General features: G+C 38.2%; 1 protein-coding gene across 1 annotated transcript in view; it reads right to left on the minus strand.

Annotated features, from left to right (window-relative positions):
- Positions 1-11309, minus strand: part of LOC135462877 (fasciclin-1-like) — a 37615-nt gene extending 26306 nt beyond the window's left edge. The window contains exon 1 of the mRNA XM_064740174.1: positions 11132-11309. Within this exon, the coding sequence (XP_064596244.1) occupies positions 11132-11254 (123 nt within the window). The 5' untranslated portion in view covers positions 11255-11309. The remainder of the gene's footprint in view (positions 1-11131) is intronic.
- Between the last annotated feature and the right edge of the window lie 13576 nt (positions 11310-24885).

Raw genomic sequence — 24885 nt, forward strand, 5'->3', positions numbered from 1 at the left:
TACATAGCAAATGAGTAATTTTTAGAAAAAATATAATGTGAGTAATTGAATGATTAATAAGGAAGTGAAGATTAAATGATATGATACAGATTCACGAGGCATGCCAAAAATGAACACAAGGTAGCAGTGTGTGGCTACGTGATTATGACTGGTGCTTTATCAGACAATCCCGTCATTATCTTTAATAGAAACAGACATTTCAATAATTGATTATGCATACCTATAGTAACCCACAAAACAATGAGTTATTCCCTATTAACACTGGTCATAGATATCTTGAGGATCTACATGGCCCAGTGGTTAGCGCAATAACTCTGAAGCCCCTTCACCAATGTGATCACTGTGAGTTCAAGTCCAACTCATGCTCACTTCCTCTCATGCCAAGGAAAGTCCAGTGGCAACCCCCGGATGGTTGTGGGTTTTCCCTGGCTTGGCATGGTTTTCTTTCGCCATAACTTAATGCTGGCCGCCATTGAATAAGAGAAATATTCTTGAGTTTACAGCGTAAAACACCAATTAAAAAAATAAATAAAATGCAGCTGTATCTGTATGCTAATGCACCCACAAAATCAAATTTCATTGCATCTGCTGAAGCCTACAGCTACAAAAAAAGCATTCCTTGAATTTTTTTCGATGCAACAAAAATAGTGTCAAAGTTTAAACAGTAAACCAAATTTTGCATGACAGTTGAAATACCATAATTTTAATACGACAGGTGAAAATGGCAATGAAAATACTCCTGGTCTTCAAAGTTCACGGTGCCCTATAACTTAATACTACGAAATCAATACCAAAAATAAAAAAAAAAAATAAAAACCTATTGCAATTAAAGTTTGAATTTCATCTGAAATTTTAGGTTCTTTAAAGGACAAGACAAGCATCTGGCTAAAACATATTTCAGTCGAAAGCAGGATAGTCAAGCTTTCTAAAAAGTATCATATTTTACTATTGAAATGAGATGTCATTGAATATCATGTGAACAAAATGACAATACTGCCCCATGAAGTGACATATGATAACTTGAAAAAAAATGCATGACATCATTTTGAGATTGTTTACAACAATTTATTTATGTGTCACCTAAGGGCCATTTCACACAGTGTTGTGGGACAGGTCTGTATCATTTACAGACAACCACAGGCGTAAACCCAGTTGATTTTAATATAAACCATGCAGTATTCAACAACTGTGTCACAAATTATGTCAGACAGTAGCATAGCGTCACGGCCCAAGCTGCATTCATCTCCACAGTAAACCTTTGGCCTACTTAGACACGCTGTTCAAATTATACAGATACATTTTTTTGTCATTCATGTTAGTGTTTAGTCAGCATGCAGTTACTAAATAACAAATACCAGAGTCAGTGAGAAATTCATTAGGGATGCCGAAGATTTATGGGAATGACAAAATGGCACCTCATCAAACAATGATCAAATTAATTAAATCTTATGATAACATTTGTTTTTTTTCTCTGAATTTATTAGAACGGAAGAATTTAAATTTTGTCCTTTTTCTTTTTCGCATACAAGGGATGGTTTTTTCTGTTTTCTTTTATAGAGTACACTAAAATTTTAATATTGAAATCCCGTGTTTAAGCTGGGATGCTTTCTCTGACAACCGCTAGTACTACATATACATGCAGGTCAGCACTGCTCTCATCTTTGAAGCCACCATTACAAACCTGAAGCATAAAATCCAGCAACAGACAAATTGAAACCACCATTACAAACCTGAAGCATAAAATCCAGCAACAGACAAATTGAAACCACCATTACAAACCTGAAGCATAAAATCCAGCAACAGACAAATGCCTTGATCAGCCTCAGTGGTGCTTGAATTTATTTCCATTTTTACCAGAACTGAGCATGAATCTAGTTGTATAACAATCCTATTGTAATTTTGTAAACATTTTATAGGGGGTCAGAAGTACCGGTGCCAGACCAACCCCTCTAGAGGCAATGACCTTACCCAGGAATACCCTGGCCGTGAATCTGCAGGCTACTCATAAGATGTATAAAAGATATAGTAGACCTACTGTATGAACAGCTCAAGCAACGGAAGAAATATCCTTCCAGTATGTCCAATTTCCGAGAAAGCTATTTATCACTTGGTCCTTCATCGTCCAACTTTACCACTTTAATCTGTCATAGGCTTCTGTTTAGACCATTATATGAGAAATATCTTCAACCTTAAAGAGCTAAAGTAATTGTGACGTCACCTTGCTCCCGATAATGGAGACGTGCTGAAGCTGTCAGGACAAAGTTTCACACTAAACTTTTACTGGGTTCAAAAAAATGTTTTAAGAATATTTAATGCCTATTTAAGATACTTTGAATGGTAATCTTTCAGAGGACATAAACATTAGTCAGGTGCTGTCTTTCTCTTTAAGCAAAAAAGTGCTTCTGTTATGAATGACCCAAGAACACCATATCCAGAACACTGTACCTCCATACGGGTGCGTCTTCTATTTTTTATTTTTGATAAGTGTTTTATACTGTACTCAAGAATACTTCATTTATACGAAGGCAGCCAGCATTATGCTGGAAGGAAACTGGGTCCAAAACCCACAGCCTTTCTCAGGTTGCTAAAGAAATTCACTCATACAACCGGAGACAAAGCCAGTTTGAATTGGATTTGAACTCCCAAATATCACATTGGTGAGAGGCTCCTGGCTCACTGATCACTGTGCTAGCATGCTAACCACTAAGCCATGGATGCCCTAATATGTCATTCATTGCACTATAAAGATCAGCATGCAACCGTACAACCTATACAGATAGAGAAATGTAACCCAATACACCTGTATGTATACATGATCATCCACCATAATGCCAATTGTTAGAAACTTGTCTGTCATAACAGGATATCACAAACTGATATCAACAGCCACATTGTTGCTGTTCATTGGTGTGTAAACTAAACCGGGGCGGCAACATTTTTAATGCATGTGGTAATATGATGCAGAATGTGGCAAATGTAAATCATTGTGTCATTAGATGTATGTGTATGGTGATTCAGCTAGCCATCAATGCATTACAGTTCATAATCATAGGGATATACTGTCTGAGGGCCATACCTACAGTTCATAATCAAGGGGATATACTGTCTGAGGGCCATACCTACAGTTCATAATCATGGGGATATACTGTCTGAGGGCCATACCTACAGTTCATAATCATGGGGATATACGGTCTGAGGACCATACCTACAGTTCATAACCATGGGGATATACTGCCTGAGGACCATACCTACAGTTCATAAACATGGGGATATACTGTCTGAGGGCCATACCTACAGTTCATAATCATGGGGATATACTGTCTGAGGGCAATACCTACAGTTCATAATCATGGGGATGTACTGTCTGAGGGCCATACCTACAGTTCATAATCATGGGGATTTATTGTCTGAGGGCCATACCTACAGTTCATAATCATGGGGATATACTGTCTGAGGGCAATACCTACAGTTCATAATCATGGGGATATACTGTCTGAGGGCCATACCTAGAAAAACATTAAAAGTTCTGACCTCAAACTTAAATTGTGAGATCATGACTGTGCAAAAAATATTCCAATAATGCAACTCAAAATGATACTTTCTAAAAGGTTTAGTCGATAAATGAAGGAAATTTGAATGAAAACATTTTACTGGTAAATCATCACATTCCTGTTTAATCTAGTTGTTAGTATTACTACAGTTTGTTTAGTTTGGGCAGACAGCAGTTTGGGAGCCCAAGCATTTTCCAGAACTGAAGTGACTCTAGGTATGGCGTTGACTGTCTTTATGAAAAACATATGGTGCACCAGAATAAAAATATGCATAGTTTAAAAGTTATTGGTGTTCTCACTCAATACAGTTATTATTTCTTTTTTCAGTTTTTTTGTTTAGTCAGTAGTATCAGGGACAACCAAGCTGTATAAACTGCAAGGTTCTCAGTAATGAATTAATTGCCTATTGATACATTGCACAAGGACTTTGGCCAAACATTACGATATTGGTACAAAAAGCAATCTATTTATTTAACCATAAGAATTACTATTCACCAAGGAACCTGCTGACATGACAAACAGTTAAAACAAGGACACCTCCCCAAGGTTGGGTTTTTACATGTACAGGGCTGGGTTTTACATACCCACGGTTGGGTTTTTACATGTACAGGGCTGGGTTTTACATACCCAAGATTGGGTTTTTACATGTACAGGGCTGGGTTTTACATACCCAAGGTTGGGTTTTTACATGTACAGGGCTGGGTTTTACATACCCAAGATTGGGTTTTTACATGTACAGGGCTGGGTTTTACATACCCAAGGTTGGGTTTTTACATGTACAGGGCTGGGTTTTACATACCCACGGTTGGGTTTTTACATGTACAGGGCTGGGTTTTACATACCCAAGATTGGGTTTTTACATGTACAGGGCTGGGTTTTACATACCCAAGGTTGGGTTTTTACATGTACAGGGCTGGGTTTTACATACCCACGGTTGGGTTTTTACATGTACAGGGCTGGGTTTTACATACCCAAGATTGGGTTTTTACATGTACAGGGCTGGGTTTTACATACCCACGGTTGGGTTTTTACATGTACAGGGCTGGGTTTTACATACCCAAGATTGGGTTTTTACATGTACAGGGCTGGGTTTTACATACCCAAGGTTGGGTTTTTACATGTACAGGGCTGGGTTTTACATACCCACGGTTGGGTTTTAACCTGGCCAAGGCTGGGTTTTTACATGCACAAGGTTGGGTTTTCACATGCACAAGGTTGGGTTTTTACATACCCAAGGCTGGGCTTTCACATGCACAAGGTTGGGTTTTTACATGCACAAGGTTGGGTTTTAACCTGGCCAAGGCTGGGTTTTCACATGCACAAGGTTGGGTTTTCACATGCACAAGGTTGGGTTTTTACATGCACAAGGTTGGGTTTTTACATGCACAAGGTTGGGTTTTAACCTGGCCAAGGCTGGGTTTTTACATGCACAAGGTTGGGTTTTTACATGCACAAGGTTGGGTTTTAACCTGGCCAAGGTTGGGTTTTTACATGCACAAGGTTGAGTTTTTACATGCACAAGGTTGGGTTTTAACCTGGCCAAGGTTGGGTTTTTACATGCACAAGGTTGGGTTTTAACCTGGCCAAGGCTGGGTTTTCACATGCACAAGGTTGGGTTTTTACATGCACAAGGCTGGGTTTTCACATGCACAAAGTTGGGTTTTTACATGCACAAGGTTGGGTTTTAACCTGGCCAAGGCTGGGTTTTTACATGCACAAGGTTGGGTTTTCACATGCACAAGGCTGGGTTTTTACATGCACAAGGCTGGGTTTTTACATGCACAAGGTTGGGTTTTCACATGCACAAGGTTGGGTTTTTACATGCACAAGGTTGCGTTTTTACATGCACAAGGTTGAGTTTTAACCTGGCCAAGGCTGGGTTTTTACATGCACAACGCTGGGTTTTCACATTCACAAGGTAGGGTTTTCACATGCACAAGGTTAGGTTTTTACATGCACAAGGTTGAGTTTTTACATGCACAAGGTTGGATTTTCACATGCACAAGGTTGAGTTTTAACATGCACAAGGTTGAGTTTTTACATGCACAAGGTTGAGTTTTTACATGTACAAGGTTGGGTTTTTACATGCACAAGGTTGAGTTTTTACATGCACAAGGTTGGGTTTTAACCTGGCCAAGGCTGGGTTTTCACATGCACAAGGTTCGGTTTTTACATGCACAAGGTTGGGTTTTAATTTGGCCAAGGCTGGATTTTCACATGCACAAGGTTGGGTTTTTACATACCAAAGGCTGGGTTTTTACATGCACAAGATTGTGGTTTTACATGCACAAGGCTGGGTTTTTAGATGCACAAGGTTGGGTTTTTACATGCACAACGTTGGGTTTTCACATGCACAAGGTTCGGTTTTTACATACCCTAGGCTGGGTTTTTACATGCACAAGGTTGGGTTTTTACATGCACAACGTTGGGTTTTCACATGCACAAGGTTCGGTTTTTACATGCACAATGTTGGGTTTTAGTCTGTACTGCTGCCCTGTAATTGTCCTGTCAAGTGGAAAGGAGCTATTAACCTGCCCAAGGTTGGGTTTTAACCAGCCCAAGATTGCATTATAACCAGCCCAAGGTTGGGTTTTAACACACCCAAAGTTGGGTTTTTATATGCCCAAGGTTGGATTTTTACATGCTCAAGGTTAGATTTTACATGCGTTCTTGCGTTTTGGGGTTTTAGTCTGTACTGCTGCCCTGTAATTTAGCCTACACTGCTGCCCTGCAATTGACCTCGAAAATGGAAAGGAGCTGACCATGGTAAAGTGGTAATTAGGTGTTTGCCTTCCAGTGAGAATAACACTCACATAATCAACATGATCTATAAGGTGGACATTGATCAGTGGATGTGAAAAAAAATCATTTTTCAATGATCAATTTCTCTAATTTTAACACATATCATTGAATGACCTTGATCAAAGGGTATTTTTTCAATTAAAATACTTACATGCCCTAATGTTTCAACCTTTTCCAAACCACCTCTGTGACAAATATTTTGAAACAGTCTGAGAGAACTATGGGGTGTAGAGATATAATTAGTTTTAACAGGGATATATCTCAGATTTTATGCAGCTTCGTGCCTGTTTACCGATGTATATGAATCATTTCAGCGTCATTTCCATAATAATTGTATGCTTAAATTCCAATGAACAAAGTGCATCAGTGGTTGAAAGGGTTGAAGATTTACAGTATATACTTCTCTCCATAACTGTCTACATAAAACGACTCATTTGGCAAAAGCATTGGTACATGTATATCTATGTATTTACAGTAAATTTATAGCCAAACATTTATTTATTTGTTTGATTGGCGTTTTACGCCGTACTCAAAAATAATTCACTTATATGACGGCGGAAAGTGTTATGCTGGACGGAAATTGGGTAGAGCCCAGGGGAAACCCGCGCAGGTTGCTGGCCGACCTTCCCACTTACAGCCGGAGAGGAAGCCAGCATGAGCTGGACTTGAACTCACAGCGACCGCATTGGTGAGAGGTTTCTGGGTCATTACACTGTGCTAGTGCGCTAACTATCTGAGCCACAGAGGCCCCTATAGCCATATATGCTAGGACAATCAGGTTCAAATCCAGTGGAAGCAAATAAACAAAAAACGCATACAAATACAACAACTAGCTAATTCTCCTTCTGACCTTGCATCTCTTTGTGTACATATATATTTATGGCCTCAGGATTATTCGGCCTGCATATGTCTCAGGCCAGCCGACATCAGTTATAAAGAACTACACCTATATTTATGCCATCTCTATCTGCTATAAGTCATCAGCACAACAAAGCCTCTGTTATTTTACACAGGTAAATGTATACAGGTGTGTGTCTGTGTACAGCGTGCAGATGTCTAAAAACGTAATGTGAAAAAATTGTGGACCATAATTAATACAGTGACAGTGCACAAGTATTACTGTGTCTACATGGATCACATTAATACTGCATGGAATTCTGTTTACTGGGCACCACCTGTTCTTACAAGCTATGTCAGTGCATACATTACAGTAATTGATGGAGACAAGTTAATCTTACTTCATATCCCTATATAGACACTATACCCTGAATGACCCTAAATTTCGTCCATGACTAACTTGCCCATTTTTCCTGATTTTGAGAGTTCCATTGATTTTAGGACGGTGTTTTGAGGTATGCTTGAAACATGGGATGATGTTCCAATAGAAAATTGTAACCTTCAGCATCCAAAATAATATTTTGTGACATTTATTTGCCTCTAAAAATGCACTTTTATGGGTGACATTTTATGTTATGTAGAGTATGTCTGGAATGAATATTATATTTATTTATTTATTTATTCATTTATTTATCTATTTTGATTGGCGTTTGATCGTACTCAAGAAAATCTGACTTATACGACGGTGGCCAGCATCAAGGTGGGAGGAAACCGGTCAGAGCACAGGGGAAACTCACGACCATCCACAGGTTGCTGGCAGACCTTCCCACGTACAGCCGGAGCGGAAGTCAGGAATGAATATTATAACAATATAATCTGTATTGGCTCCAGGTATTGGGACCAACATATGGTTGGTCCCTAGGCATCAATTCTGGCTTTCATTCTGCTTTTCATTTCCTTAACATTCATTTCCTTAACATTTCTTACTGTTCCTTATCCACCAAGTACACACTACCCATTCCAGAGTATCATGATAAAAGGAGTCTGTCTAGACCCATCACTCTCAACTTAAAAATAACATTAACACATTTTTCTTTTTTATTCCATTACCTATGTGATCTCTTAAAATCACAAATATCAACAATGTGTGTGTCATTCAGATAAATTTTAATTTATAAATAATTTATAAATAATTAGTCCATCATGCTTTCAGATGTATTTGTAGTATGCTTTCTGTCAATAAGTCTATGTAATGTCTCTATGTGACTAAGCAGTGTTATTTTGTAATTAAAATATGTTTATAAAAAGTGTAAATATAGAAATGTAAACCTGCTTATAAACACCAATGTAAATACACAAAAAACAGCACCATTGTCTTTCACTAAAATCACAAACAGGTTTTGAAGACATGGGAAAAGAAGTTTTTGTCCACATAATTATTTTTTTTTAACTTGTAACAGTTTGTTAACCTGTAGGTTCATCAGTGAGAAAAACTTAATAGTGTTATCATATTTATAATGTTTATTTACCTGTACCTAATTGGTGTTTTATGCCATACTCAAGAATATTTCACTTAAACAACAGTGGTTAGCATCATCAGATCATCGTGAGGGGGAAAGTAGGCAGAGCCCAGGTGAAACCCAAGGCCATCCGTTGGTAGCTGGAAGACCTTCTTACAATCAACTGGAGAGGAAACCCAATGAGTATGAGCTGGACTTGAATTCACAGCATTCACATTTGCTCCCCTCCCTCCCCCCCCCCCCCCCACACACACTCCCTCCCACACTGTGTCATATTGACAGACAGGCTTATTAAACACGATTAATGTAAATATGACCTCAGAATATGTGGGAAATTATCCTGATTAAAGACAAAATATATGACAGTATTATTTCCCTGATTTTATAAACCACACATTATTTAATGGCCTTGATCAATCAATGCACATGTTTAAAAGTCCACATTCTTCTACCTTTTCAACTTCCTCCATGACCAATATTTAAAAAAAAAATCTGAGACAACTAATAGGTGTACAGAAATAATATGCACAGTTTTAGGAAGCTTGTCAGTTTACTCACACAAATAAATAATTTTTGTGTCATTTTCATACTAATTATATGCATAAATTCCACTGCAAAAGATAGAGGTCGAAAAGGCTGAAGAAAATCGACGGTATTTGTCATGGCCATGGGCTGGGCACGAAACACATTTATTCACGGAGAGTAGACCAATTAATAGCATTATAATCAAGGTCAAGGCTTTAGACTAGACTAGACAATTCCAAGAGAGCAAAGGGTGTTCCCATAACATTAAAGCGATTAAATTAGGATGGAATATCTAAAGTTAATCCTAATATTCATTTGAAATTAACATGACATATTAATTTCTCTAACTAAAGCTGATGAGATATGACAACATGAATTTAGACTGATCAAGTTAATCTATGGATATGCCTTTAAATTCTGGACACACTCTGAAATTAAGACCAAAATTTATTCTGTGCAGTGTGAGCCCAAATCACCCTAATCGAAAGTGTTGCAAAGTGGTTAACTGTAGACTCAACATCAGAAAGCTAATGACGTGTCAGCCGCAGACATAGCCCCAAAAGGCTCCAACTCTTTTTCTTACACTGGCCTAGCGTCATTGGAGTCTCGGCGCCAACAGAATTAATTTCATAAGCAACCAAGGTCCAGGCCAATTTTCTTTGTTATCCAACGAGTCTCGTTCAAATAAAAGAAACCAACCTAAAGACCTTCCAATGTGCGAGCCACCTTCATACAACTCCACCTAGTACGAAGCAGGACATGCGATGAGGCCTACATGTTGCTGTTCAACATGGCGGCCATGACTGAGGACCACTTACTGAGGATTTATTTATTTATTCGATTGGTGTTTTACACCGTACTCAAGAATGTTTCACTTATACGACGGCATTATGGTGGGTGGAAACCGGGCATAGCCCGGGGGAAACCAACGACCATCCGCAGGTTGCTGTCAGACCTTCCCACGTACAGACTTACTGTGGAAGCCTAAAATAAATCTATTCTAGAGCGAGTAGGGATATACGGTGGCCGTGTGTTGGGTTCAGAAAGCAGATCTTTAGGTTGGTGTCTTTTATTTGCACGAGACTTGTTCTATAGCAAAGAGAGCCAGCCTGGACCTTCACTGAGTACGAAATTAACGCTGTTTGCGTCAAGACTCCAGAGATGCTACGCCAATATAAGAAAAGGAGTTGGAGTCTTTCGGCTGCTACTACTGAGGAGTCAGTGACATGAGTTTGTCAGTGACATGGCAAGTTAAAAAACCTTTAATGTACTTCAGTTTTACACTGACCATGTTGACCTAACACTGCTACTGTGCTAGTCAGTAGCATGTACACTGTAGTAGGCCTACATATCTGTACACAAGCCTACATGTTTTAGACCTATAAATAAACTCAAATCCAAGGCCTACAATATGTACATGCACAATATACATATATTCACTCACCAGGTGTGAACATATATATGTACACTTTTGTGTCACAAGGAGTATTCAGAGATATATTAAAATGTATGTTGAGAACACATAGGTTAAAATAACAATTCATAACGAGGTATAATTTTAAGGCCTGCAAATGGCATGAATTGTGAAATTATCGAATCAAACTATCCGCCATGGCTTACAAAACCGTACCTCATAACTTTCAAAATTTTGAATCCATATAATGAAATATAAATTTTAACCATAAAACGCATTTTATAGTACAGTATAAAATGGTTTCGTTTTGAGCAATAAACATGGATGGTACTTTAATTGTTAACTGAACAGTTTACGGTACTGAGTCACTAGCAAAATACGTGCTGTTGTTGTAAAGACAGTTTTAGGTCAAACATTTCCGCCGTCGCAGTTAAAGTCAACGAACTCTAAAACGATTCCTCGATCCATCGATAGCGACTTACCTGTGAAAGCTCTGGTCGTTTGGCGATCTCCTGGAACAAAGATAGACCGGAAACCTGTCCAAACACCATCTGAGGTATACTGGCCACGACGATTGCCGCTAAAACCAAACATTTCGGCGTCATTTTGAATACTTCTCTCTCTCAGGCCTCCTGTTCCGTACCCGTACAAGGTACGCCGAATGAAGGTTGACAGGGGAGATAATTTATTCAACTCACCTGTCGTGACCTACTTAGAACCGAGTCCTGGCGTTTACCTGAGTCCTGGATTCGCCCATGGCGCTACAAAAATGGGTCACGCAGAGTTGCGTTCTCGCCTACGTTGTTGGTGTTTTCTTGTTCGGGGTGAAGCTCGGACATCATTGGGAACCAGGTACACCACGGTGATCTCGAAGGGGAGGCGGAAGCGTCGAGTTTACTTTACGTTTGTCATGGACAATTCAGTATCAAATTACTACAAAGGATCGCTGTTTTTTTACTTTCACAAAACAGTGTAAACTTAACGAAGAATTCCTTTCAAAGCTGGCTCTTTCTTCGTGATCATGAGGGAACCACCTTCCGGTGTATACACCTTCCCTTGTGGAACCTCATAAGTGTAATCGTAAAGATAAGATTAATTTATTTATTTATTTATTTGATCGATGTTTTACGCCGTACTCAAGAATATTTCACTTATACGACGGCGGCCAGCATTATGGTGGGTGGATAAGATTAATGAAAAGAGTACAAAACACCTACTGGCATTACATGCTTATGACGTGGTCATGTTACTACGCTGTGCTTGAGCTATACATACGTTTGTTGAAATACGAAAAGTGTAATTTGTCGTACGCAGTGTTGATTGGTGATGTGTAGTACACCTGTCATATGGGACTACACAACAGGGCATATTTTGTTAACTGCCTCCATTTATCGTAGCAGAGTACACATGTAACATTGGATGCTAACGGATGCGACAAAAGATGTACTGCTAAGATGGATATGTTGAGGTCGATTATGGTAATTAATTGTTGTTTATGAGTTTACGATGAATCTGATGATTTTATGACTGAGGGATGATAGATTTTGTATTAATTCTGTATTAAATTATCATACTGTGGATTGATTGTATGATTGCGTGACTTCAATATTATTTAGGGTTATATATTTTTTTTTTTTTTTTACTTTATGTGTAATTGGCAGATTGATCAGACGGTTGATTTGCTTTTATGATAAGTTTTCGATGTTGTTATCTGAGATTGATTTTAAGAATGAATGAACAGATAAGCAGCAGAAAACTACAACAACAACAACAAAGAAAACCAGTATGCCCCTACTTATACGAAGCGATATTTAACCCACATAATACACCTGACAGGTGTTTAACGAACGACTCTAGATTTTGTCAATCACATGACAGCGATCCGGTTTACGGGTGGAGAAAACTGGAGGGCCCGGAGTAAATCATGCACCGATCATATACCTGACAAACCTCCAGCCTTCTTTACTTATTTATTTATTTATTTGATTGGTTTTTTACGCTGTACTCAAGAGTAGTTCGCGGCCAGCAATATGGTGGAAGGAAACAAAACAGAGTCAGGGAGAAACCCACGACCATCCGCAGGCTGCTGAAAACCTTCTCATGTATGGTGGGAGAGGAAACCGGCATGAACTGGACTCGAACTCACCGGAACCGCAGTGATGGGAACCTCTTGGCTTTTAGCGGCAAGCGAAACCGGGCGAGTTGAATTCGGGCAAACGATATGTATGGATTTATTCGACTGGTGTTTTATGAAGTAGTCAAGAAACATAAGACCATCCATAAGTTGCTGGCAGACCGCCCCACGTACGTAATATATGATGTAATTGGTCAAGGGCGTTGTATATATTGTTACAATGACCCACCGCTAACTTTACCATCTGAATCCCAAGTACCGGCCTGTATGAAGATATGCAATCGCTCAAGCATTTTCAGGGAGCGGGCGATTTAGCGGCTAAAGCTGGTTGACTTTCTGTCGATTGGAAATGAAATATTCCTGAGTACAATGTAAAACATAAATCAAATAAATAAATAAATGTATTCAGTCGATAGGACACATGCATGTACAAGGTGGGGAATCAAACCCGAGAAATGGGCATTTGTAGATTTTCCTGCACTCACTCTTTGTGGGTCCTGATAGTGGCAATAAAGTCTCGCCGGCTCACGTGTTGTTGTTCGCGAAGTGCAACGTCCTTTGAAACTCACCAATATAGCGTGTACGTAGCGTGTATGTGGAATGTGGGAAAGTTCATCAATCAAACGTCGGTGGTTTACTCTTGGAACGCTGGATCAATACTAATGACCGCCATCGTAAAAGTGAAAAATTCCTTAAGAGCCGCGTTAAACAACAATCAAATAAATAAATAAATAAATAAATAAACATGAATTTTGACTTAGTCGGTGGAGATTATTAGTTTGTACTCCTGAGAAAAGCAAAAGTGGAGCAGGGTACTACGGGGAATAACCTGCACCTCGCCAAGTGTACTTCACAAACCATCTGAAGCAGGATTCGAACCCGCGACCAGACTGAGCAGAGGTCATATGCTCATATGCTCATATGCATACATAACGAGGGACAACAGGTCCATTCTGAACACTCACTGTGATTATATATATATATATATATATATATATATATATATATATATATATATATATATATATATATATATATATATATATATATATACATGTGTCATGCCATTCTACATGTTAGATCGACACACACACTGTGATGCTCTGTTACGCCTTGGTTTCAACAAACGTTGCATCTAATCTACAATCTATCCAGCGAAGGACAATCGTATTTATCGGTATAGACTCGCGTGTAATTGTACGCCATTTTTACGTATTTGTGAATCTGTCAGCTATAAAACTCAAAGGCATATTGAGGCAGAACAGGAGAATTCTGGGTTAATAATCAATACGTATAATAGGTATGTCACTATATCTGTATAGCAGAAACATTAAACATCAAACGTTCCGGTTTGTCTGCTCTGAAAACACACTTTTTTTCAAAATGTCTTCCAATTGTTTCCAAGACAAAACCGGAGCTCGCGACACAATCTTTTACGAAAGAAGTCACGATCCATCATATCAAGGGCGTACACGACGCGCTGAATACTAGCTAGAGGAATGCTTTTTATGCGCACAAAGCACAGGCTTAGCGGTGGCTCAGTCAAGCGGGGTCATTCACCGCAACCTCACGTTTAGTGCATATTTACACGATGACTACTCGTCAAATTATTTGTGTAATTCTCCGCGAACATGTATGCCTTCATAACGATGAAAGAGCCTCGTGCATGTATATATACATACTAGTATACGACCCATTTAGATCAAGTGTCAAATAAACTCCTACTGTAGGAATACCTTTATCTGTCCATACTTCATCTTCTCCGGCCGTACCTTGGGAAGGTCTGACAGCAGCGTGCGGATGGTCGTGGGTTTCCTCCCGCCATCCTGGTGGCCACCGTCATTGTTTCCTTGGCATGGTTTCCTTCAATCATAACTTCATGCTGGCCACCATTGAATAAGTGAAATGTTCTTGAGTACGGCGTAAAACACCAATCAAATAAATAAATGAATATTCATACTTCTGAATGAATATGGCTTAGGAAATATTGCACAGAATATGTTTAAACCACGAGAAAGTACTCAGTATCAGGCTTTCCAGAATCTGAGTTTTTCCCAAGAAGCAGATGTGAAATAAGATGGTTTACAAATTAGCATATTTATTTATTTGATTGGTACTTTACGCCATTCTCAAAAAATATTTCACTTATGCGACGGCCGCCAGCATTGTAGCTGTCATATTTGAGGGCCAGTCATACTCTGGATACTATCCAGAAAGAAATTGTCTGACCTAAATTAAAGCTTTAAATTTTCATTTCCATGGTAAAATTTTATTCAAAGCCTATATCGGCCAGGTTAAATTCTTTATTCACACCGCCATTTGTGTCCTCACGTGACCTAAGAGAGTGCTGATCATTGGCTACGAGCAGTTAAGACTTTATCACTAATGTATACATGTAGGCTTACCGTAAAACTACACTAATGACCATATCGTTTAGGTAAAGACGACTTACCCGTGACCACTGAGGCCCCGGGTTCGATTCTAGGACCGCACCGACCGCAGTCGTTGCCTTCTGTCAATATGCAATGCCAGTCGTTGGAAAGTTCGGCAGTATCTAGCCAAACGTAAGAGGTTTATCCCGTGCAGTTCTTTCCTTTCGTTAGTACAACTGACCACCAACACTAACGTATAAGTTCTTGAGTATGAATGCTATTAAAGACGAAACCGGAGCCCGTGACACAAAAAAGTCAAATTAACTGAGAAGTCATACTTGTGTACCATATTCACAATGCAAGACTTGAATGTAAGCAAATGTCCTCCTTCTCAAATTAAATGTAAGCATTTGTCATATATGTACACACAATGTCAAAATGACCGCCCCTGTGAGGCCTGATACATGTGGCATCACGTATACATTCATACTGAGATGATCGTGGGAAGCGTGACAGCAAATAAGAGCATTAATTATATGCGACTCACGAAATGTAACCTTCAACATTCCAAAATTATGACAACCCTTCAAAATATTGTCAGTTATTTATTATCATAAAGTTATTTCTCATAACAGAATTGCATATCCTATTTATCCCGTCATTTTTAGGTGGTTGATAGAGAAGACAACGTTAATGCAGTGCCTACTGATATCAACATACGTGAAATGCGTTGAACCGAAACACATTTCAGTAAATATAGTTCTTTGGAAAACATTGAGGAAATCTGTGATTTCTATGAGCAGAAAACATAACACAGTCCATTAGTGTGCGATAAGATGACGAACTTTAATTTTTTCCAAAATATTAGCATTCATAACTGCTCATTTATCGAAACATTTGCCTCCAAAGTCGGGACCATGGTACGTTACATTATAACAACTGATGTCACTCGGTGACCTGCGTGATGCGAGGAGTGGTGATTTCGTAAATCATACAGAACGAAATAGGTCTATTCAAATTTAGGCTTTGAACGCGAACAATTCATCTCAAAACTTATTTGCTGGTCTTACCTACCCTCATAAAACTTGGAGAATGCAACAAAACAGTGCCTACAATGTTTCAAGGGCTTTGATTTTAGTTCTGTTTTGGATTTTCCGTGTGACGATATACGTGACGTTGAATGAAAGGGTTACAGTGGGACCAATTATCGTGTTGGATGTGGCACATAGAATGGACTAGATCTAAGAATAACCTTGAGGTACATTAGTTGTAGACAAGTTCATACACACGAGGCACCTTGGCGCTCTACAAAGTAGTAAGGTAACTTTGGGGGTGTTTAATTTCTGGAAAATCTGATACCGATACATGCTGTTGTCGTTGAGGGTTGAACCTGCGTTTTAATTGAGTACCATGTTTTAGGCGTACAGCGTCAAACGCTTCATGTTCTTTCACCAACCTTTTCTATTTTGCACATTTCATAAAGGTAAATTTTATGCCTATTCAGCGTCCAAAATCTTAACCGTTTGGTATCAAAAAAAGGATGCCACGGTGTAGTAAGTGATCGCTAGCCTGACTTTTTCCTCTCAAGGCAACAAACAATAGAAATAGCTCGGTATGCAGTAGTACTTTTTCATTGGATAAGCTTGTCAATGAAAGTTCAGGTGACCGATCCAAATTACGGTTTATTTATGCAAGGAGTGGAATAGTGAAAAGGACTCATTGCAAATGGATAGGAAACCGCCCCAATTCGGTGCAGCGGTGTACTTTTTTTTCATGCAGAAACAAGTTAAACTTACCTGGACACGAAGAACAATTACTGCAGAACATACGAGTGAAAAATTGGAGTGATGCGATTCATACCTTTAGTTTTATCCGAAGGCAAAGTAGAGTCAAAAGCAGATTTTGCTATTTTGAGGCGTTTTCCTGAGGGAATTCCATTTATAATAAAAATATGAATACGTGAACCAAAATTATTTCCACATATTTGGTGTCTAGTTAGAGAGTAATAAGCTGTAACGACGTGAACATGTACATTCTTACATGTATGTAATATTTACATACATTTTTACATATATGTAATATTTACATACATTTTAGTTAGAGAGTAATAAGCTGTAATGAAGTGAACATGTACACTCTTACATGTATCTAATATTTACATACATTTTTACATATATGTAATATTTACATACAGTTTAGTTAGAGAGTAATAAGCTGTAATGAAGTGAACATGTACACTCTTACATGTATCTAATATTTACATACATTTTTACATATATGTAATATTTACATACAGTTTAGTTAGAGAGTAATAAGCTGTAATGAAGTGAACATGTACACTCTTACATGTATCTAATATTTACATACATTTTTACATATATGTAATATTTACATACATTTTTACATATATGTAATATTTACATACATTTTTACATATATGTAATATTTGAATACATTTTTACATATATGTAATATTTACATACATTTTTACATATATGTAATATTTACATACATTTTTACATATATATAATAATGATATACATTAGTGCTTAACAAAGTGAGATAACAGTCAGGGGAGATGAATTTGAACCACACTAGGAGTTCATTTTTTTATATATATTTCTTCGTATAACGTCAAGTTATACATTAAATACGGTAAGTTTAATTATATTATTGTAAATCTATGCAGCTTATGTACAGTATTCTTCCAATAAAAGCTCAACGCTATTTACTTCAGCTGACAGCATATCAAAAAATTACTTCGAAAAATTGTCAAGCACGCCGATAAACCCCAAGCACGCATAAAATTACATTGAGAATGGGGGCACCTGTTGAAGAGTTTAGCTTCATAATAAATGTCTGTTCAAGACACTGTCATGTGTTTAGGGTATAATTTGTAAGGAAAAACTTGTTTTAAATAATTGTCTGTAACACTTGTCATTGTGATAAATTCGTTATTATATCAGCGTATTGCATGGGTATACGGTTGATATTTGGCCGCCTGAAAATAGTTATCTTCTGGACGAAATATCATCACCGCATACCCACTCAGCACGCTGGTATAATTTTACCTATACCAACTCTCCAAGAAGTCCACATTACCAAAGGTACTGTTGAAACCTTTAGCATACATTTGCCTCTTGAGAATTTCGTGGAGCATTTACTGGCCCCGATAGCACAGTTGGTAGAGCGTCTGCATCGGCAGCGGTAGATCCAGGGTCAAGTCTGGATAAGACCTTGAAAATGGAGGTTGTAACTGGCAGCCGTCATATATGTGAAATGTTCTTGAGTATGGCGATAGTGCAACGACTGATTGAACCTGTATCAGTATAATAGCTCGGACGGGCCGGCTTACTTGCCTTCGGTAAGTCGTCTCAGTGAAGCAGCACTGGATAAAAGAGCGGTGGAATTCCGTCCTGCAACAAGTAGGCACATTGCATGCACTCTATAGACGCCTTCATCGTCATATAACTGAAGAATTGTTAAGCCCTCACTCACTCCAGGGACAGTTTATCAATTTCTGCATATTTATCCCGTTTTTAATGATTGCTCACGTTAACAATTTATTTCTCAATGATATATTTATTTATTTTTATATTTGATTTGTGTTTACGCCTTACTCAAGAATGTTTAACATATACGGCGGCAGCCATGATTATGGTGGGTGGAAACCGGGTTAATGACATAGCCATTCAGCATGTTACTAAAGCCTCCATCTGTACACTCTGTCTTTTAAAGCTGTCAACTTTAGTTCTATCGTCACGTTCATGATATAAATGGCAAAGAGATTCTTAACAAAATGAAACCATAATTTGTTTTGATTTAATGATGCTAGGTTGATTCTAGCACTTAGAATAGGATTAAGCTAGGGTTAGTTTTCAACTGTTGACTGTGTGAATGTCGCCGACAAAACACCGCCAGTCCGCTTTCCTCCATGCTGCCCTCTGCCAAGTTTGAGCCTGATCGGTAATTGTTTTCGAACAGAAGGAATTCGATTCATCAGAATTATAGGGTCTAAACAGGTGTTTCCTGTGTTCAAAATAAGTAAGCAGCTCGTAATATTAGCCGATCTTGTGGTCAGATCCTCCCCCGTGGCACTTTCAGTAATTATCGAAAAAAGGGGCGCAGGGAGATGTAGAGCCAGTGTTGTAACATTAATCAGAAAGTAGGTTCAGTCCAAGGAAAGGGTTGTTTTGTTAGCAGTTGTCATCGACAGATTTTGAATAGTGCGGTCTTTGTATTTAAGTGTACCAAAAATGGAGACGTAAACAATAAATGAACATACATTTGCGAAAGCTGATAAACCATCACAGGTTTTAGTACCTTCCGCTAGTAAATGAGCGTAGGCCTATAGCAGGTGCAGACAAAACATGGGAAATTCTGTAATTTCAGACATTGGTAAGCTTGACCAAGTTAGAAACATGAAGATAGCCCAGACGGTTACCCCACAGATTCAAGGCAGGTAAAGAATGAATATCCTCATCGGTTGAGAATAACCTATAGTGCTGCAGGTCAGTGGTCGAGCCACGGCATAAATCAGCCAGACCAACAGTATACGCAGCCTGTGCACAGAAGAAAAATAAACCAATTGTAGCATAAACTCAAAGAAGAAATACATCAGGCGAAATAATGTCCACACTCATGTTTATGACTGCAGTAAAGAAATAGGGATCTAACGCCACGGGGAGTGGGAAGGTCATATTTGCTATCGCCAGGGTGATGATTAGCCGTTTCGCTTTCAGTTCAGAGTTGTCGAACCCTTGTTATCACCCCCAATAGAAAAAAATTGGCGAAGACGGACGCACATGCTATAGCAATGTTAACAGAAGAAATAATTGATGAAGCGAGGCTAAAACGGAACGCGAAGACAGCTGAGCCCGGTGAGGCTGGCCCAAAGAAGTCACTACAACAGGAGACGTTGTTGTTGGAGTTGTTAGAAAAGAACCAAAAGTATATGACGTGTTAGCCACATCTGTTTAAGCCATTGTGTGAACCTGTCAATAGAAGAGAGTAGAAGAGTTAAAGGACAAAAAAATATAACAATGATGCCATCATCAGGTAAAAGAGCGTGAAAACGTAGTTGTAAATATGTTTTTTTCGATTTTGTCTTTCAGGAGAGAAACGGTTATTGGAAATATTTTTGAATTGTGAGTATTTGGCGGCCACCTATTGGTAGGCCTATATTTTGTTTTTGCATAATAATGTTCTAAATAAGGATGTGATGCATGTCTAATAAATTTATTTAAATCTAAGTTTATTGTTTCTATCCAAACATATGAATTTAAGTTATGATAATATTTATGAGTATATTCAAAATATAAATATGATCAAACTCTGAACACATTTCTTAGCTGAAAGGACCAAATTCTAGTGCAATTGTCTCCAGTATACATATGTTATGCCCTCATTTATAGCATTGTTTCGCAAAACCAATGAACACAAAGAGCTGGTTACAAATACCCACCATGCAGAAAAAAAATTTAAATTGTTTTTCTCTTCAAAGAAAAATTGAAAAAAAATATTTAAGACCACATTAACAACTAACTTTTCGCAAGCTTTCATCTGAACTTAATGCCATTGTTTTTTTGTTTACTCTTGGCTTCATTATAGAAGAGCTGTTCTTTACTGTTATCCAGTGTATGTGACGAAAAAACGTTTAGCGTCTAAATGTATGATTCCTCAGGTTAGATGACTAAGGTACGTCTCCTTTGTGGATGTCTAGGGCTAAAATTAATGATAGCTGTTATAAGATATTAATTTCCGTCTACGACAAATATCACACTGAGAGAAAAATATTTTCTCTCAAAGCTGTGGTCTCTCATATTTGAAAATACAAATTTACGATGCTGTTAACAAATTTACATCAGGTACGTGTAGTAATAATTACTGATGTTTCAGTTTGTGGTTTTAGTTAACATGCTTCGGGGTTTCTTTTAGGGAAATGTTTGAGTTCTTGTGCCCTTGACTTTCCAGACTGTGAAACACTGAGAACAAGGCAGACATGTTCAGAGAACAAACATTTAACAAAATCAACAAAGCACTGTGCCCAAGTACCTGCTACTCCTAAATACCATACAATCATATGTTTATACTAGCGTTGACAAAAGTGTAGTAGCAGATGATGGTGAGCATTATAAATGACATTAAACATTACTTAGTACTTTCAGGAGTGCGTTAAATTTTGCCTCGGGGGCCTCCGTGGCGTTAGCGCGCTTGCTGGCTTCCTCTCCGGCCGTACGTGGGAATATCTGCCTGCAACCTGCGGATGGTCGTGGGTTTGCCCCGGGATCCGCCCGGTTTCCTCCCACCATAATGCTGGCTGCCGTCGTATAAGTGAAATATTATGTACGGAGTACGCCGTAAAGTATCAATCAAATAAATAAAATGAATGCATTTTGCCTCCAAGGCATGCGCACTGTCGTGCATCATGTCTGTTATGCCAGTAAGGTGTAGGATGATACTTGTGAGTTTGCTATATTTATTTATTTAATTGGTGTTTTACGCCACCTTCAGGAATATTTCACTTATACGACGGCGGTCAGTATTGGCCGCCGTTTATGGTCTAGTATTACTTCTGAGTAAACGTGTGGTACAATCATATATCACATGTGTCTCTTTCAGTATGTTCATGAAAATGCAAATAGACAAAATGGTGTGAAGCGTTTAGTTTTACACATTTAGACAGTGAAAAGATGGACGTCGATAAACTCGCATCGATCACCAACAACTATCATTCAACATTGGATTTAAATACTCATAACATGATACCTGTACAGTGATAAATTTCTGTGTGTGGAATTAAACAACAATCAGATTAATAAATCATGGCAGGTGTATATAATTATCAAAATGTAATGAGGATGAGCTTCTTCCGTGCAGGATTCATTTCTAAAAACTCAACACAAAACAAGACTTACTATACAGAATACCCATTTTTAACTCTAATTTATTTAAAACATTGCTGCAACAGCAATCAGCCGGTAGTTCGTTGATACTGGCTGAAAAGACTTACTTTTTTCAACTCATTTGTTTAAAGTTTTCATATCAGACAAAAGTTCTTACTTCGGTATGCTGGTCAAACTCACCTAAAGACCAACGACTCTTCAGATTGAAGAGCTTATGCTAGATGGGTACACAGTATACCGTGCTCACGCCATTTAAGGTACATGTATTTATTCATTCGAAGAATTAGACCATAAATATCAAACATAAATTCGTCAAAATATGGTACGGTATAACTGTTGAAAATGAAGTGCTTCCAGTTGTACAATCAACAGGGCTAATACCTCTGGGTGCCATACTTCCAATGCGGGAAATCATTCCCAACTCAATTAAAACTGAACAAATTAGATCTCTGATAAACTGTACTTATCCGAGGCTGTGAACGATTCATGCGGTACACCTAGCTGTTTGCTAAATGCCTTTCTGCAACGAAATAATTATTAGTTCGATGTTGGTGATTCTCTTGATATTTTTTCAAAAAAGCTAATAATGTGTTAACTAGAATACTTTGAACACGCCATCTCTTTGTGATAAGGTAGACTTTTAATACAGGAAATAATTTACATAGTATTATAATAAACAATCATAAACACACTGGCACTTGGGTTGCATCGGAATTCAGTTAATAGCTTTATATTTTTTGTTAATTTCTTAACTTGAAATCAAAGTATTGTATTCATGCAATAGCTTTAGGCATGGTGCATGCTATTGAAACTGAATTATTTAGTGTTATTTGAACAACTGCCGTCAGCTTCTAAATTATAGCTTGCCACTGTTTACATATGCTGAGTTCAGGGCCTACTGTCTGCCTCTGCCTTAGAATGTTCCGGAATACGCTCAGTTCGGGGCCTGTTTATTTACAAGTGTTTAAGAATTTTCTTATTCTAGAAAATTCCACCAGTCTATATAAGACCTATGAAAGCAGGTCAAAAGGGGAAAAAGGGAGAAAGGAGAATTATTGAGAGTTTTGGATGCTTTCGCTGTGTGTTACTTTAGTAGGCCTTTTGTGCTGAATTTTGGTGTCTTTATAGCCTCTGGCTTTGTTATATCATATCTCCACCGATCACTTGTTTTAGTCTGAACTTGTATATTTAATTTGTGCTCCTGTGTACACAGTGCTTATTAGTACACGGACCCTGTCTGTGGAATTTTGTGTATATTTCGTCATACACTCAGTTATACTGTGGACATTCCCTCTTGTGAATATTGCCTCTGTGCATTTTTAAGCATTGTGGAGTATATGCGTTCGTTTGGACATGACACCGTTGTACATGTAAGTACTTTAGTATTTGTATAGATACTGCTATCCTTTCTTGTTAAACTTAAGTACTTTAGTAGTTGAATAAGTCTTGTTATCTGTTCTTGTTAAACCTAATAAATTGTTGAAAAATAAAATCTGCAGGTTTTGGTTACTTGTTTGTGCAGCTAAACTGTCTTGTATTTCGAACAAACCATCTCTTTATAATACAGACAGTTTGTATCGTAACAATATAATATAATAAAGTTCGAACTTGCCAGGGGGATTAGATCATCTTCCGATGTTTTTTTCTGTTAAGTTCAGATTTAAACTTTTGAATGAAGTACTGTTCTTTGATTCCTCTGGTTTGAGCTTTATTCACCGATAATTTAAAGAAGGGCATTATGTGGAACTTAGGCCCACTGTGTAGGTTACGGGTACCTGATGCGATAATTTGTTGCCTATTTGTTGCCTACATGTAATTCATTCCTTAATGAATCAATGAAGACAGACAGTAGATTTTGGGAATTACAGTTCTTATTACCGTTAATACGGAAGATAAAATTGGTAACATGAAACAAAAAATGAATGCCTGTTATTAAATGTTGACATCATCTGCATCGTGGGTCTCCACACTTATTTTCTTTTCACTCAAAGAATTAATCTGTTAATTTTAAGTGCGTTGTTTGAGTTATGTCAGAATGCATTCTGTTATTATCCTGTTAGTTTGATAGAATCTTCGTGTTGAATTAATAGAATATGTGTTTTATATTTAACAGAATAGTCTGTCGCAATAGCAGAATACATCTGAGCATCACTCAGACAACAGACTTTCTTTTAAAATAAACAGATTTATTTTTGGAGTGTTTGCGATAGCTATCAGTTTTATGAGTCGAAGGTGACCTACGCGTCAAGCAGTCGTTGCATTATCCCTTTCATGCTGAAAGCCAAACAAGGAAGATACAACTTCCTCTTTTAAGGCCTTAGGTGTGACTCTACCCATTATTGGCCCTGGATCTACTGTTTCCCGAAGACCTTAAAAGAGAAAGTTTTAGCTTCCTTGCTCGGTATGCAGCATCAAGGGGTTACTCTGACGACTGGCTCACCCGTATCAGTATAATGGCAGTATGTAAGTCGTCTCAGTGAAGCAGCACTAAATAAAGAGCAGTGAAAACCCGCTCTGTAGCAAGGAGGCACATTACACATACCTACACTTCTAAGGACGTCATCATATGGCTGAAAACTTGTTACGTACGATGTTGTAAAACGTCGTTTTAGCAATCGACCTTTTCGATTATTCAGCTAGAACGTCCATATTGGTGGGCAGCTGGTATACGAATGCCACTTTGGACGCATAGAATCCAAACTTATCTAATGAACCGCCTGTGATCCAAACATATTTGCGGTAAAATTGGTAGAGGCAGGGGTTGTTGCTAAAAGGCAACGATCTAACCCCTTAAATTCAGTACTACCGGACGAAAAGTAAAGGTA

The sequence above is a fragment of the Liolophura sinensis genome, chromosome 2, assembly GCF_032854445.1.
Source record: "Liolophura sinensis isolate JHLJ2023 chromosome 2, CUHK_Ljap_v2, whole genome shotgun sequence".
Taxonomy (NCBI): Eukaryota; Metazoa; Mollusca; class Polyplacophora; order Chitonida; family Chitonidae; genus Liolophura; species Liolophura sinensis.